General features: G+C 33.0%; 1 protein-coding gene across 1 annotated transcript; it reads right to left on the bottom strand.

Moving 5' to 3' along the window:
- Positions 1–5,542: 5,542 nt before the first annotated feature.
- LOC109793413 (tetraspanin-6) lies at positions 5,543–10,384 on the bottom strand. The gene is made up of 3 exons (XM_020352883.3): positions 9,779–10,384; positions 6,842–7,161; positions 5,543–5,829 (listed from the first exon to the last, which is right to left on the bottom strand). The coding sequence occupies exons 1-3, from the start codon at positions 10,268–10,270 to the stop codon at positions 5,790–5,792; spliced, it is 852 nt and encodes a 283-aa protein (XP_020208472.2). The 5' UTR covers positions 10,271–10,384; the 3' UTR covers positions 5,543–5,789.
- Between the last annotated feature and the right edge of the window lie 7,142 nt (positions 10,385–17,526).

Here is a 17,526-nt window from a genome sequence, read left to right as displayed (position 1 = left end):
GAGAAAGATGCTTTTTGATGAATGAATTTAGAAAATCAATTGTTTTTGTGCAAGGTTAGGACTAAGTACTTGGAGGATTATGTATACAAATTGAACTTTGGAGGGAGGTGAGCTACTAAGAGCCACTTAAAAACCAAGTCTCTTCAAGTAAAAATTACTAATCCCCTTTGTAGTTAATCTCTACCAAATTCTTTTCAATGAAAATTATTTTTCTGATGTTTTGTGAACTATGAAATACTAGACGTATGAAAGCAAGTAAGACAAGTATTAAGCAAAAATTTAAACTACTTGAACGTGTCCTAGGGTGAGAGCTTGAGAGATACCAAAGATCAATCAAGGACCACTCCCACCAAGTACTAATGAAAATTGACTAACTAAGGAGAGATGGTTGTGTACCAAAGACATCCCCAAGACACTCCTTTAAATGGCTTATTACAAGGTATGAATTAAAGCTAAACAACCAAGAACAAGTGGCTTAGAAGAAATATGAAAACAGCCACCAAGAATTAGTAATAGATTAGTGACCAAATTTGCAACAAAAATTTTCAACTAGTAAGGAAAAATTGGTCTCTAAAATCCGTCACTAATACTTTTTTTTTTAAATTCAAGTACAATTCAAATTTAAACTCCAAGAAATCTTCACGGATATTCAAGTCCAGCAGCCACCAAATTTCCAGCTCCAAGTGTTTAGTGTTTGTTCTTTTGAGTAGCCAAATCCGAGAGTCACCTTATCCTATCATCCTTCTTTTCTTAGTCCTCTTTTGATGACCCTTGTAGAACTAGCTTCTAGGAAGATAGACTAGGTCAAACCATAGGTCACACTTGAGTTCAACAATGATAATGAACAGCAAGGGAAATTGAGAAGTAAGGAAGACAAGAGTAGAATAAGAGAAGACAATTTGAAATGACACAAAACAAGAGTTGGCTAGGACAAGAAAGAAATGACCTAAGAAAGGTTCTAGAATTGATTCACAAAACCGAAAACACTCAAAGATATAATAGCTGAAAAATTTATGATGCAAACACAAGTTCAAACCGAGAAGACAACAAATGGAATTTCAACTCCTTGATTGGCTTTTGCTTTCCAAAATTAGGTTTAGTATTTTTTTTCTTTCAATTTTGTTTTGAATTTATTTTGATCTTTCTTTTTAAAACTTAGGAGTTGCCTTTTTTTTTCTTTCAATGTTTAGGTGTCATATGAATCTCGGTCACCTTATGAAACACTAAAACCGGATTTCAAATTTGAGGTGCCAAATGACAAGCAAATAAGGTTCAAATTCAAGCCAAATGAGTCATGCTTTTTATGCTTGTAAGTTTAGAAGGCACATGCACGGTTTTAGGCTCCACAATTCAAATTCAAATTTGAATTACAAACACAAATTTCAGCACTCCTTTAGGCAACAAAGATCAACACACTCACGGATTGAAAAAAAAAATTCTTTAAGACATTTTCAAATTTTGGAAACCTAAAATTCTAAGAAAACTACTAATGAACTAATAGTAGTTTATGAACTCAAATTGAAACAAAAATGATGAGCACATACCAAGACTAAGGATCTCGGCCAAATCCAGAAAAATATTTCAAGATGCAAAAAAAAAAAAAATCAAAACGGTTCAACAAGCATAGTTAGGAAGTATGAACACAACAAGAACTACACATTACTACTAGACATGGATTCAAAATAAAATGGACTCAATCATGCAATGACCGAATAAAATTTCAATTATGACTCAAATAAAGCAAAAGTTCATAGGAAGAAATTCCTAATAGGAAAATGAGTTAGAGCATGATTCATGGAAGCATATAGTCATCAATGCATAAATGAATCATTCAAGCAACATGAAACTAGATCCATCAAATTTTAAGGCAAAAATTAGATCTAGGAAGGATTAAACTCTAAAGTGACAAATACACAAAATGAACAATATGAACACAAGATGAATGAACCACGGATCCAAACTTCAAAAGACAAGGAAATGAACTTATCTCTTGAAGAACCAAATGCTCTTGATACCACTTGATGAGATTCCACTTGGAAATCTCATGAACACTTCCAAAAGCTTCTCGGATTCCTTAGAAGAACTTCAAGGAAGATGACTCCAAGTAGCTTCAATGTGACCTAGGTTTGCTTCTAGCCATGTCCGTAGAAGGAAAAGGTCCTAACTCTACAAGGAGAGGAGCTCAAGTAGGGTAGAGTTTAGGAGGTGTGACTTTCGGAGGGAGAGATTTCTAAAGAGAGAAAACTCATTCAATTAATCCAAAAGTGACTACAAGACTCAGCCATATAGAATATATAGGAAAAAATTAGGTTAAAGTGTTCCATGGGTTAGCCTAAGGTTAAGTGAAACCATGGTATGGTTACTTAACCTTAGGCGCCCAAAATTTGAATTCAAAATTCAAATTTTGGGAGCCAAACCCGGAACCTCCCATGTGCTTATCATTTGGCATGTGATTAGCTTCTCATTTGAGTTGCATTTAAGTCACACCATGTGCATGTGTGCACATGGCCGAAAATGCTTATCAAATGCAAAGCTAATTACATGCTAATGATAATTCACATGCAACCTTAATTAACCCTAAATTCCAATGACCTCTAAATGTAAATCCTAAGTTACAAGGCCGGAAATACAAGGACCAAAAGAAAATACAAGGCACTAAGGCCCAAACCTATACTATCCCTAATTTAATGGGCTTGAGACAAAGCCCAACAAAATAAAGTGGTGGGCCTTCCTTGGGCTTGGGCCCACTCTTCATGCATCATCCTTGCCATAGCCCTAGTAGTTGGGCCCTTAGCCCATGGGCCTCCTCCATCACAATTACTTCTTTATCAATTTATTTCCTTAGACAAATTTGTATGTAAAGAATGAATGATGATGCAAACTACAGAATTATAATTAATAACAAGAAATTAAAAGCATAGGGAAAGAAGAATTGCAAACTTGATTTTATATTGGTTCGGCCAATCCTGCCTACATCCAGTCCTCAAGTCTCCCACTTGAGATTTCCACTACTCTTGTAAACCTTACAAGAAAATGAAACCTCCAATACCTCGAAACTCCCTTTCCTTGTGTTGAGATTCAAACACCAACAAGGAGAAAAACCCTTTCTCCTTTACAGATCCAATGATCTATTAAGTATTACAGAATGACTCTCTTGAAGAGTGGATATTACACTTTCAGGATCTTTGATGAACTCTTTAGAGATTTTGCAAATGATTTTGGCCAAGTGATTTGTAAAGATTATTTTCACAATAGAGTTCGTCACTTTTCTCTGAAAAATTATAGGTATTTATAGACAATTGTTTCTTGAGTTATGTCTTTTCATGAAGAGTTGTAACTCTCTATAATTTTTCAGAAAATATGCTCTGGTAATCGATTACAAGACTTGGTAATCGATTACAACGGTTTAAGTTCAAAATGTTTGAAACGTTGTATAATTCAAATTCGGATTTTGAAAATTTCTCTTCTGGTAATCGATTACAATCACTGGTAATCGATTACCAGAGAGCATTTTAACATTTGAAAGGTTTTCTTTCTCTGGTAATCGATTACAGCAAGTGGTAATCGATTACCAGAAACATGTCACTTGTTTTGGCTTATGAAAACTTATGATATAAAGAGCTTCTATTTTCCAGTTAAAAATATTTTTGTTTAATCTTTTGAATACTCTTTTTTACTTTCTTTTCAAACAACTTATTCTTATATTCAAAAGTATTAAGTTTAGGTTTTCTTGAAATTCTTATTTTAATGGCCAAGTGAAATTTGCAAATTCTAAAAGTTCATTTTACATATTAAGCTAAGTAATCAAGACTTATCTAGTTATTACTTGAGATCTTGCTTCTTGATTAACTTACTTTAACTTGACCTTTATTTTCTTCAATACTTTGGCATCATCAAAACTTTGTGCATATTTTCTTCCACAGATAAGGTGTAACACTTAATAAAATAAGATAGTTAGAGTCTACGTCCAACACCTAATGCTTATGAAAAACCTCTATATCTTATAGGTGTTCATAAGTCCAATGCTTGTAAAACACTTTAATGCCTTTAAATGACATATTCAGATGTTTGAAAACATATTTTGATAAGCATTCTAATAATCTATGAATGTCATAAATCCTATATTACTTTGTTTCATCTTTTGTGTATGTGTGCAAAATGCCATAGTGAGTCTTAACCAAACTATCATATCCAAAAAAGGAAAGTGAACCACAAAGAGAATTATCAGAGCAGAAAACAACAAGTTCAAAATCAAGACTCTCTGTTTCATTCACTTTCAAGCCTAAGCACTAATGAAGCTTTGAAGTATATGAACAAGTGTGAAGAACAACCATATTGAAGAATTGAATAAAATATTATAAAAATGCAAAATGTTTTAACTTTATCCTTCAGGCATTTGGACAAGTAAGTTTTTTCTTCTAACTTATAACGGCCGATTTGCAAAAAACTTTAACACCCCCCCCCCCCCCCAACCCCACACATTTAACCCCATTTTTTGTGTGTTTATTTCAACTTCACCCACTTCATTATCTTCATCAACCTATTAAAAATAAGAACAATTCTCTTCACCATGTTGCATAAATAAAACCTATAATTTATTAAATTACAACATTCAAAGATAAATAATCAAATAGCAAATTATTTATGTATCGTGGCGATGGGCAATAATAATCGAATAATCTCTCATGGTACGTAGTTCTATGTCCTTGTCATTCAAATCAAAACTCTTCTTCCACAATAACAAAGATAAGCACGAGCACCAGTAAATCTTGTGCTTCCACTTGCAGAGATGACACTTGATATATGGTTGATGACTGACACTTTGAAAATAAATAAGAAAATTAATTAAGAAGAGAAAATAAGATCAATAATATAACATCATCTATGGTTAGTAAAAAAAAAAAAAAAGCATCTGTGGTTAGTAAAAAAAACAAGAAGAAGGGAGATGAGTTGTGATAAGAGAGAAATTTAATGATGGTATTTAATATTGGAGGAGTTGAAGGTGAATTAGCTCATACAACTCTCTTCAACTGTCATTTAGATCCCTATTATTTTTTTATCCATTTTTTTATTGTCATTTCATGCATCTTTTAAAAGTTTGACCATAATTTTTCCATTTTGATCCATGTTAAGTTGGCAATAATGGTTCTACACCTAAGTAGCATGCCGTATCACTGATTACGTGATACATAACGTGCCAACTAATCACTTAATAGAAGGAGGTAATGGCTTCGTCAAGTTAAGGACCAATTTATGAGACATAAATCAAAGTTAAAGGTTTATTTTTCAATTTTTTTAACTCAAGGACAATGTTACAATCCCAAAAAGTCAAAGACAAATGATATTTTACTCAATTAAAAAGTATTATTACATTAAAAACAAAAATAAAGTCAAATTTTCAATGCAGAAAAAAGGTTAGTTTCATGATTTGTGAAAAAGAAAAAATAACTGGGAAAATAACGTTATTCAATAGTTAGAATTATAAGATAATTAAGAGCTAGCTGAAAATTTAAAATAAATCCCAAAAAAGTGCATATAAAAATAAAGTGGAAAAGCACAGTTCTGGTATAACTTTCGTGATAAAGCTAAACGATATGTACAAAAGCGAGATGACAGTAAAAAAAAACAAAAAACAAAAAAAACCCAAAAAACAAGAAAAAAAACACAAAAAGAAAAAAAGAAAAAGCCCTTGAATTCTTCTCTGCGACCTTGCATTCACCAAGAAACCAGTGAATTGTCCCCTCTTTTGATTACCCAAGAACAAGAACACACATGATAAGTACAAGAGCTTAAAAAAGCTCTTCCTTCTTGTTATACCACCATCTCCAACTGCAACATAAAGCAGACAAAAAGCATCAGCTGGCAGTCAAAAGATTTGGTCATCTTCGTATGCCTTTCACATGTAGAAGCTGGAACATTATCACTCACATTTTTAACAAATAATATAATTAGAGTTAATCACTTATACACTGCCAGTGTAAAACTTTTTTACACTGGCAACCAATCATATCTTTTAATAATATCATATCAGTTGCTTATTTAATGAAATAATAATAAAATAAGTCACTTTAAAATATATAATTAATTATCAGTATAAAAAACTTTACATCGGTAGTGTATGGATAATTAACTCATATAATTAAAGCATGCTTCTACTAACTTTTTTTCTTTTTTATGCAAACTTCGACCAACTTTGTTCCAAAAGCAATTAATACCCTTAGAAATAAATTCAAAATCATTAGAGATGCTGCACTTTGATTCTTTAAAGTATTGTGAAATCTTTTGACCATCAAAACAGATATATAAAGATTTTTTTAATGAAAAATTCTAACAGATTTTCTAACACTCGTTTTAACAATATTCTTTTCTAACTGAAATTCATGAGACTTGGATATGAAATCTACCTAACAAGGATAATTATGTTGACCACAAATACAAATTCTTATGTTGATTACTAGATAAATAGTGAAAAATAAAATGTAAGTTTTATCCAATAGAATATTTTGAGAGACTACTCCTACTATCCCATAATAAATATAGTGTAAAAAAATCCTAAAATAAGTGTTATTTTAGTTACAAAGTAGTATTATTTATCTCTTTTGTATTTATAACATTAATAGCATTCTTCATAAAATTATTGTTGTGTTGTAACCTTTTTAATAAATAAGATTAATTTCTTAAAATTACTTTTTTTTATGTATATATTAATTTCTTTAGTTTGTACAAAAAGAAACTTAAGACCATACTTGTTATAAGACAGAAGGAGTAATTATTTAATGTGTCTTATCCAAGTTTTATGTTGCAATAACAAAGTTAAAAACGAAATGTTAGATGTACTCACCAATAATAATCCCATCTAGGTTTAACTTTGGTCATGCGGTTTTGGCCGTGTGGATAGTCAGTGAGAGCTCTTCTTGCATTTCTGAAAGCGCAACAGCCAATGGAGTAAATGGCAATGAGAAACACAAGCACGACAACGTTAAGAACAGAGATGTTGTGCCACTCCCTTCTGATGTTTTCGAGTACACCAGCCTTGCATGAGTCGCAATCGTAGCAAAGAAGAGTGGGGGCATTGTTCCAACGGTAGCAATCCGGATCTTGGCTCACTATCACTGTTTCTGTGTTGTAACTGCATGCTGTTGGTGGCTTACAACATCCTGACTGCATCATGAGTAATTTTTTTGTAGAGTTGATTTGTATTTATGTAATCAAATATTAAATAATTTTTAATTTTTGCAAAATCTTTGAATTTGATGTATTTAATAAAAGGTTTTGATCTAAAGATTAAATCGGTGAAAATTTAAGGAATGTTTGGTGAGAGAAATTTTTTTCACAAAATTACGTGATTTTTGAAAATCATAATTCTTAAGGATCACACTACTACATTTTAATTTTTTAACGATATTTTCTTTTATACATATATTAAAATATTATTATATATTGAATAAATAGGTTATTTTACAACATTATTTTGAAAAATATCATTATAGATAGATTAATATTTTTATTTTAATATTATTTTTTCGATTGTTTTCATAATCAAAGTCTCATATCTAGTAAAAAAATGTCATATAGGTTATTTTGTAATATTTATTTTTAAATGCTACTATAGATAAATAAAAATTTTTGTCTCAACATTATTCTTTTTAATTATTTCTAAAATTAAAGACTCACATCAAGTAAAAAAAATATTTATCTCATATTTAATTATTATCCATAATTAAAGTCTCATATCGAATAAATGAATGACTCATAAAGAGTATATATAATATAGTTATATTTAAGATAAATGAATTTTGATATTTGATATATAATTAGTGATGACTAATTAAGAATGTCTTCAAGCTTCTCTGCAAGTTAAATAACTTTCTAAGAGACATAAAAATATAATAATTGATATCATTTAATAAATGTTGTCTAATAATATAAAAATGTTATTAAAAATTTTTAGTAACATGAATTATATATAACATTTGATACCTAAACTAAGTGATCATATGTTGAATTTTGGTTCCCAAATTAAAATCTAATTGAAGCATAGGTTTTCGATATTAGCTTTCATGTGATTTGACAAGTTTAAAATACTGACTCAATTAATCTAGGAGAACAATATATATATAAAAGGTCATTAGAGTTAACTTAGTGGTTGGTGGGGAGGAGTTAGGGTAATTAGAAACATGAGGACCTAAGTTCAATCATCATTGCGACCATCTTTATAATTTTTTCTATCTTTATCAAAAAAATATATAACATTTCATAATATATTGTAAAAATAAATTAGAAAAATTTATATACAATTAGGTAATATTTTTCAAATATTATTAAAATCTCTTTATATTTACATTAAATTTGTTTGATTGGTCATAAATGTTTCTAGAATTGTCTATAAATGTTACCTAGAAATAAAATAAGTTTACTGCATTTGCTAAGCAAAATAAGGTAAAATAAATTAATATGATATTTTATCCATAATAAAATATTCTTTTTAACTGAATAATACTATATTCTCACTCTCCTCATACGAATAATTTGGTGGGTATCCTATATATAAAACATTCTTGCAAAAACGAATTTTCTAAGAATCTTACTTTTTAGATGATAAACCAAGTTTAGAAAATTAACATTATCAATACTAGATTCTCATGAAAATATAAATATTTCGTGTATTAAGCATTCTTAATGTATTGAGTTATTGAGTAATAACATGATTATTTATATGTGTATCTTATTTTACTGAATTTGGCATTAATAAATATTCTGATGAGAAACGAAAAAGAAAAAAAACACTCTGACAACGCATTCAAGACAACAAGGTCGATAGATTTGGGAGATGAGTATAATGTGAGAGCTGCTCTTTTAATGTGCCTAATTCATTACTCTACATTTTGATGGAAGTGATAAATATTCGAGGGGGAATCTCTTTTGAGGAGAGAGAGAATGATGGGGGCATATCAACAACTTTAGAATTTAGACTCATTGGACCTTTTAAGTCGTCCAATTACAAGACAATAAAAGTCCAAAAAGTAGACAATAATTGAACTGATTCAGGATTTAGTGTCGGGCAAAGGAAAATAGCGGGAATAATAGATTCTCGTAAATGAGATTTTTATTTGAACTATCTTTAGTGAGAATAGTTATCGATAAAATTTTATTTATTTATCACTAAACCAAATAAAATAAAAAATCTCACTCTACGCTTCATCTATTTCCCTCCAATTTAAATTCTTTCTCTCGCATCTAAGTTCTCAAATCACGAAAGTTCTCTCTACGCAAATATATATATATATATATATATATATATATATATATATATATATATATATATATATATATATGTAAGTATGATAATAATATGTGAAATTTCAGAAGATGTTTTCCATTGCAATTGAGAGGTTTAAAATGAAGGATAATGAAAAGGCTAACACATGAAGACATGCATAACTTATTTATAGAAATTTACATGGAAAATTATCATTTACTCTGAATTTAAAACGGTAAAGCAGCAAATCCTGATTGTACCAAATAAAAAGAGAAAATTGAAAAGGGGATGTCATCAACTATAAAAAAAATAAAACTCTAACCACAAAAAAAAATGTAATTAATCACCTTAAAAAAAAAAAATATATATATATATATATATATATATGTATTACTACCCATTTATTTTGCATTTTCATTTTATTCTCTAGTATATATAATATAACTAACATTTAAATCCATATAGTGTATAACAATTTATGCCCCCAGAGAAACAAATTAATTACAAATTTGAGTATACCTGTATTGGAGACATATCCCTCTGCATGAAATCAAGAGGGGTCCAATATGCAAGCTTTGCACAAGTCCTAGACCCAAAAATACAGCTTCTAATAGTGCTCCAATATTGAGGATCATTTATCCTATTCCTCAACCAAGGTGAATAACGCTGGAGACGATACTCTTTATAAGCCCTACCAGGCACTTCCACTCCCCCACCCTGGCCAGTCACAACAAACCCAAATATTGTAAACCCAAAGAGTGCTGCTATGAGGAACAGCATGATCACCAAGTACACCCACAACGCCCAAGCCACATGAAAGCATGCCCCTATGAACCCTGCTAGTGAAATCACCAGCACCACAAACCCTATCACTAAAAGTGGGGTTTGGAAAAAATTTTCACAAGTTGTGCTGCTCCTTGCCATCCATAGACCAGCACCAATGATGGGTATTGATGCCAAGAGTGTCAAAAAGTTCAAGAATCCGATCACAGTGTTGCTGAACCGTTGCATGTCTCACACTAGCTAGCTAGCTACCCTCTCTATTTTCTCACTCTCCTTACCTATTTATTTTTAATAGGACAATATGGAGGCATTTGTGACATAAAGCTTTGAGAATTTCAACATTGCTATCTCCTTTTCTATATGCATGCTTTACGGTGTTGGAGATTCCGTAACTTTTCTTTTTGTCATGTGATAGCGACTGTGAACTTCACCTTCCCATTCTTAACTATTAAGCTACTAGTATTCTACCCCGCAATGCCGTGGATTTTTTTAATTTTTAAAATATTTAAAAAATAGCACGATTCAAAATAAAATTGATTTTAAAGTAAAATATTCACATTGAAATGTAGAATTATACATGATAAAGTAAATAATGTTTTTGTTCACAATTATTATAATGTCAAATTTGAATAATAATATATTTATATTCAAATCAGTAACACTTTATTTAGTAAATTATTTGTTAAGATGTTTTTATATGTCTAAAATATAATTTTTTTATATTTATAAATTTAATTAAAAAAATTTAATGTGACATCTACCGATAGGAATGCAACGCCCAGGCTCAGAATGCTACTTTATTAGGCCAAAGATTACTTGATGGATTAATAATTAATGTATGAAGTATTGACCCAGTATTCGTCCCATTACTACAAAATTACTGTTTTACGTCATTACATCTACATTGGTTCCTCTACAAACGATGTAAATAAGAAACGCGATGCCAGTTTTGTAAATAAATTGAAGATGTAAACCATTCTACATCGGGTCTATTTCTGGCCGATGTAAAAATCGAATGACAATATTATTCTACATCGGGTTTTGCATTTAACCGATGTAAAACTGAAGCCAAATTTTCGCGGCCTCTTCACCCTCTCGACACAACACTCTGGTGGGCACTCTTGCAGGCTCTAGTGCAGCTTCTTCAACTCACAAGATTGAACCCTCTCGACACACATCGCCCTCTCCAACCTCTCCCTCCCCTCCGACTACGCTGTCGCCATGGTCCTCTTGCGCCTCGCCCATGGCCTCTCCGCCAAAACCCTAGCCTCCGGCTATTCCCTCGAACCCTACCTCCTCTCCAAAATCACCAACATGGTCACGCGCCTCCTCGCCACCAAGCTCTACCTAGAGTTCATTAAGATCCTAGTGGGGTGGCGCCGCCTCCTGGAAACCACCTAGGCCTTCGAGGAACTCACCTCCCTCCCCAACATGTGCGGCGACATCAACACCACCCCCGTCCACCTCTGCTCCAGCCCTAACCCCAACACCTACCGCTGCTGCTACGGCTTCCCCTCCCTCCTCCTCTAGGTCGTCTCCGACCACAAGAAGATCTTCTGGGACGTCTGCGTTAAGGCCCCGAGCGGCATGGGCATCCCTGCCCAGAACCTCTTCGACGACATGCTCATGAAGGGAAGGTCGGTGGTGGTGGAAGCCATTGCTCTTCTGAGTGAGTCAAGGGTTCTTGATATTATAAATGCGGTGAGGCATTATTCTTATGTATTGAGAAATTTTCTTTGGCATGTTGGAATCCTGACATGCCAGTATATTTTCTAGATAATTTCCTGGCTATGCATTTTCCAAACTTGTATTAAGTGGCAGGATTCTTGCTAACATTTCAGGAAATTTTCTGTTGAAAATATACATGGCACATTAGAGTGATGATTACTACTACATTCGCTTCATTGTTTTAAGTTCCTACATGTACTGCTTTGAAAATTTGACCTTAGTTCTGGGTCTCTGACTGATCAGTGCTAATTGCAAACTCGTTTTACATGAGAAATGTTTGTGGATCTGGTGGTATGTTTCTGCATTAAAATTATTTTGTATCAAGTACATGTATCAGAGGAACATAGTTAGAATATTCTTTATTAAACTTGACCAATTCTCCTCCTTTGAGCTAACTTTTGGGTATGGTATCAAGTATATATAATCTTGATGTTGGACCACTTTCCCTCCTTGTTAGATTTTGGGTTTGAGTTACGTTTGTTTTTCTATTAAGTGCTGAAGTTCATACTATTCACTAGTGGAAAATTAGTATATTACGTCACCTCTTTAACGTCGGAAATACGAAAATCTGATGTAAAAAAGACGCGGTGGCATTTTTGTAATTTTCGTGAACTTTTTTACGTCGGACCTGGTATGGTCTAACGTAAAAAGTCAAATCTACGTCGGATGTATGTTGTGTCCGACGTAGATTTGACATTTTACGTCGGACCTTACCAGGTCCGACGTAAAACAAGGACGCAAAATTGAATAAGTGAGTGCGAGGCACACCGCGCGCATTCACTCTTCATCACTTTTCGTTTTTTTCTCTGTAAACCCTCTCCCTCTCCTTTGTTACTGAATCATTTTTTTGTCTTTTGCAGAGGGGTGAACTCTTTGTTACTCATTCGCACACTGTTGCAGCTCATCAGGTATGAATCAAGGTTTCGTTAACACTTTTTTGCTTCGCATTGCTATTGTGGCTATCTGTTCTATTCAATTTTTTGGTTGTTCTATTTGTATAGGTCGTTGGCCTTTTCTTTTGGGTTGTTTTACGAAGCAGAAGGGCCTGTTCTGCTTGCAGAACGACTTGTTCTCCAAGAAGAACGGCCCGTTCTCCAAGCAGAACGGACATTCTTATGTTTTTTTTTACTACTTTTTTACGTCGGATTTTGGTAATGTCTGACGTAAATTTACGTCGGTTTTACAGGGCCGACGTAAATTTACGTCGGTATTTTTTCTGACGTAAAAAGCTCAAAATATCCGATGTGGAATACCTCTTTTGTACTAGTGATTTCCTCTTCTTGACCAAATATCTTATGTTTTCTTGCTTGAATGATTGGTATAGATGGAGCCACTTGCCTATAGAAAGATGGACTTTGAAGAATTTTGTGCAGCTGCAATTAGCACATATCAATTGGAGGCACATGATAGGTGGGAAGATATTGCATCAACTGCTTTTGAACATTTTGAGAGTGAAGGAAATCGACCGATAGCGGTTGAAGAATTAGCTAGAGAAATTACTTCTGTTTTCCCTAACATAATCAATTATACAATAATACATGACTTGATATATACTTTTGTTATTATGCTTATCTTAGGTTTTCAACCTTCTTTCTTTTCTTCATGGCCATAGGAGTTGAATCTTGGGTCTTCATCTTATTCAGTTCTCAAAGATTGGATCCAAAATACTGATGGAAAGCTTAGTTTACTTGGATATACAAATTTTGGCATGGTGTGACTCTCTGTAGTTCAAACGCAAGAAACCAGTAGTCTTGGGCCCTTTAACATATAGTTTCAAGATTCGGCGAAAAAACAGAAGAAAAAAAAACATAGAGATTTAGAGATTTTTTGTGGAATTATTTTGGTTTCATTTTTCTTTCATGGTGGGGAAGGAAAATTATGTGTACATGAATGTGTTAGCGAGTGAGTACATGGAATGTGGAGTCGATTATATGCCAAATTGATCCTTTGCAAATGATATGTTCCTATGGGTCTCGATCCCATAAATATTCATTAATTTGTGAATGTTTTAAAAGATTACATATAGTCAAAATTAAAGTAGTTTGAATCCAAATTAGCCGTTTACTATCGTCAATGATATATTTGTTTTTTTTTCTTCCACAATAAAATAACTTACTATGTACATATCCTATTGTCGTATCTTATGATATTGGTCTTTCATCCTTGGAAATACTTATAGTGAGTGCATTGGTTCAGGTACCAGATACCAGATAGTTGGCCATATCAGGAGGCTCGTCAGCTTTTTAAAGAACCAATGGTCATAACTGATGAAGAGGAACTTAATATTAAGTGGTCTGCTCTTGATGAAGAAGTAATTACTATTCTATTTGAGAACTTCAAATATCCTTTCAAATGCATGTGGATTCACATATACAGACATACATACATTTGTCCTATTTATATCTTCTGCATTTGATTAAGTATGGATAGTTTTTCATAACTCATGCAATGGTAAATTTGGTCAAATTGGCAAAACCCTTTTTAATCATTGTCTAGCACTTGGCTTGTTTACTTTGTCCATCTGATTGATTTATATGTGCTTGTTTACATGTTACAATTTTAAGAATGAATAAATATCAATTCTTATTGGATTATTAAATGTCTGGCACTAGTCCTTGTTAAGCCAAAGCAGGCAGAATAGATTATTTCACATTGATTGAATTTTCCCATGAATTTTGGACCCAAGAGAAAAGTATTCATGACTTTCTTAAACCTTTATTTAGTGTCAACATATTAGTATTGGTAGTGGTTTCTGCTAAGATAATATTACTTTCTTAAACACACATGTTGCTTAATATCTTCATAATATACACAATAACTGATAATAGCATGTGTGTTTGAGAGCATTAATCATTTTATTAATTTTTCTTTTGAAAAATGTGTATAAGGAGCTTATCCTATATTCCTATATTTCTCTTTCCCTTTATATAAACATGGAAAGGAGTAAGAAGGCCATTACACATGCTAATATATATATATACATATATAAAGGAGTAAGAAGGCCATTACACATGCTAATATATATATATATATATATATATATATATATATATATATATATATGTTTATACAGGTAACCTAGAAAGAATCTAAAAAAATAAATGAAGCTTTTTTTTTTTTTTTTAAATTCAATCTACATCGGTTTCCAACAAAATCGATGTAGATTTGTGAACACATTTACATCGGTTGTTGGTATAACCGATGTAGAATAGTGGTAAAATCTACATCGGTTTTACTTACAACCGATGTAGATTTGTACACAAATCTACATCGATTTTTCTGACAACCAGTGTAGAAGTGTTTGTTTTTCTAAGTCGCTCTATTCTACATCGGTTTTATAACCGATGTAGATTACCTTCCAAAACCAATGTAGATAATACATCTTGTAGTAGTGCCCATGTATTTCAGTTTGTTCCTCCAAGGTCTCATAGACCATTATAAGGGTATTTAAACCCAATTTTACCTTCGAGAGGGATATGATGAAATTCCTGAATTCAAATTTTTCTTAGCTCTGTTCTGGTAGACCTAGTTTTCCTTTTGTCCTATCAATTTGGTGCTTTCATTGACTATGCCGCCTAAACTTAATCGTGGTGCTGACCTCAACCACCCTTCTGACGAGGCCATTGCTACCCTCACCTCCCAGATTGCCGAGTTACAAGTACAATTAACCCAATAGAATCAAATTCATGATGACTGCCACGCTACCTTAACCACTCTTATGTCCACCATGATGGAAACCTTCAACCAACAACTTTCCACGCAACCTTTTGCCAGTTCTTCTTCAACGCCTCCCACTAGCCTTCCTATCCTAGGTATTCCCACATCCCTACTGTCATCTCCATCTATTGCTATTAATGGTACTATTGGCCATCCTCTGCACAACTTTCCAATCCACTACCATACCTTTTCGCACCTACCACTATTTCATCTACCACCCATCCTAATATTCAATACGTTCCACCGTCTCCGAACCCTACTTTTTTTTCCCAATCCTAACCCTAATCCTAATGGAATAACACTAAGGCCAAGAAGACCAAGAGGTGATATATTGAAGGAGGTAAGAGGAATGGGTTAGTGTTGAAAAACCATAGGAGGAGTGAGCCTACTTTTGGGCCTTAGCTCCTAAGTTTTTATTAGCATAGCATTTATTTTATTCCTATTTTTCCCTTGTCTTTAATTTTCTATTTTAACCTTGTATTTTGGGTATCTTAGACATAGGATTTATTTTACTTGTATTTTCCATTTTACCCTTGTATTTTGGGGTGCCTTAGTCATAGGATTTATTTTTACTTGTATTTCCCATTTTACCCTTGTATTATGGGATGCCTTAGATTATAGGATTTTATTTTATAGCTAGGGTATTTTATTAGAGTTAGGAAAAAGGCCTAGACGCATATTTTTGGTAGCATTGGATTTGTTTTTGGACTTGGTAAGGCTTAGGCCCAAGTGGAGGGCATCTAGGATGCATGGTCTTATCATGCACCTAGATGTAGCTTAACCAAACCCAAAGATTCCATCCTTGGCCATCAAGTAGCATCTAGGGTTAATTTAGATTTCATTTGAAGTGCATTTAGCTTGCATTTTTCGGCCAAGGCACTCTCAAATGCAACCCTAATGGTTTCTTCCTTCTATAAATACCCTAGACTATGCAACTTGTAAGCACTTTGAAAATTATAATATTAAGTGAGCTTTTTGTGTCTTAATATTTTCCTTAGTCCCCTTGGCTATTTTTGGCCACCACCCTACCATCTCCACCTTGAGAGAAACAACCCTAGAAGTGGCCTTCATCACCATGAAGTGAGCCATCCATAGAGTACCCTCCTCAAGCCTTTCATCAAACACCTTCTACCCAACCTCCAATTCGTCCATTCCACATCATCCTCCCTAAAACCATGCATCACTTTTGAAGAACTTGGTCCAAGGAGTAAAGGTGTCCTTCCTTGATCATCACCTCACATCAATGCAAGCAAGGATGCCATCATGTGGTATCTAGAGCCTATGTTCTTTAAGGGTAACTTCTTATTTTGTTTTTGTATTTCCGGTCATGTCCATGTGTCTTCTTGCTTGTCTCTAAAGTTGTGCTAAAGTGGGTCATCATCTTGCTATACTTTCATGATCCATATTTCTTCTTTGATGTGTTGATTCATACCATACTCATTCTTGTGAATCATCTTGGTGTCTTAGGCTTCTTTGCTTAAGTTCTTACCATTTTTCTTTTAAGTTTGAGTTGCTGGAAATTTTGGACTGCATGATAAATATTGATGAAATGATGATTTTTATTTTATAATCCATCTGGTTTTGTCATAAACCCTTCTCTTTTGAAAACCACCTTGAAAGAATTCCAAGTATTCATGCTTAAACATTGAAATGATCAAAAAAATGACATGCATGCCACTTGTTTGATGAAATGGCCATGAGTCTCTAGTATGCTTTAAAGAGTCAATCATGCATGCTAATTAGTTCTAGCATGTTCTACATTCCTAAAATATCATGTGTGATTAATTTCTTTGCACATACTTGCTTTAAAATTTTCGGCCACTTTGTGTATTCCTTGGTGCACTTGATATGCCTATGTATTGTTTGATGTTTTGAGTATGAAATTGACTTTTATGTGCAAATTCTTGTTGCTGGACATTGCACATTAAAAACCTTAAGAAAACACTCAAAACTTGTCTCTTTAAGCCATTATAAGTTGCTAAGAGGATACTCCAAGGACTTGCTCATCAAACTAACAAGACACAAGTGTAAAACCCAAG

The sequence above is a fragment of the Cajanus cajan genome, chromosome 1 (assembly GCF_000230855.2).
Source record: "Cajanus cajan strain Asha chromosome 1, NIPB_CcT2T_4, whole genome shotgun sequence".
Classification (NCBI taxonomy): Eukaryota; Viridiplantae; Streptophyta; class Magnoliopsida; order Fabales; family Fabaceae; genus Cajanus; species Cajanus cajan.
This window is presented reverse-complemented; position numbering and strand designations above follow the sequence as displayed.

Bases quoted from the DNA above. Each gene is read 5' to 3' on its own strand.
- LOC109793413 (XM_020352883.3), bottom strand. From the start codon at position 10,270: ATGCAACGGTTCAGCAACACTGTGATCGGATTCTTGAACTTTTTGACA. The intron at 7,162-9,778 runs GTATACTCAAAT...CTCATGATGCAG, and splicing joins GGGATATGTCTCCAATACAG to TCAGGATGTTGTAAGCCACC. The intron at 5,830-6,841 runs GTGAGTACATCT...TTTATGTTGCAG, and splicing joins CCTAGATGGGATTATTATTG to TTGGAGATGGTGGTATAACA.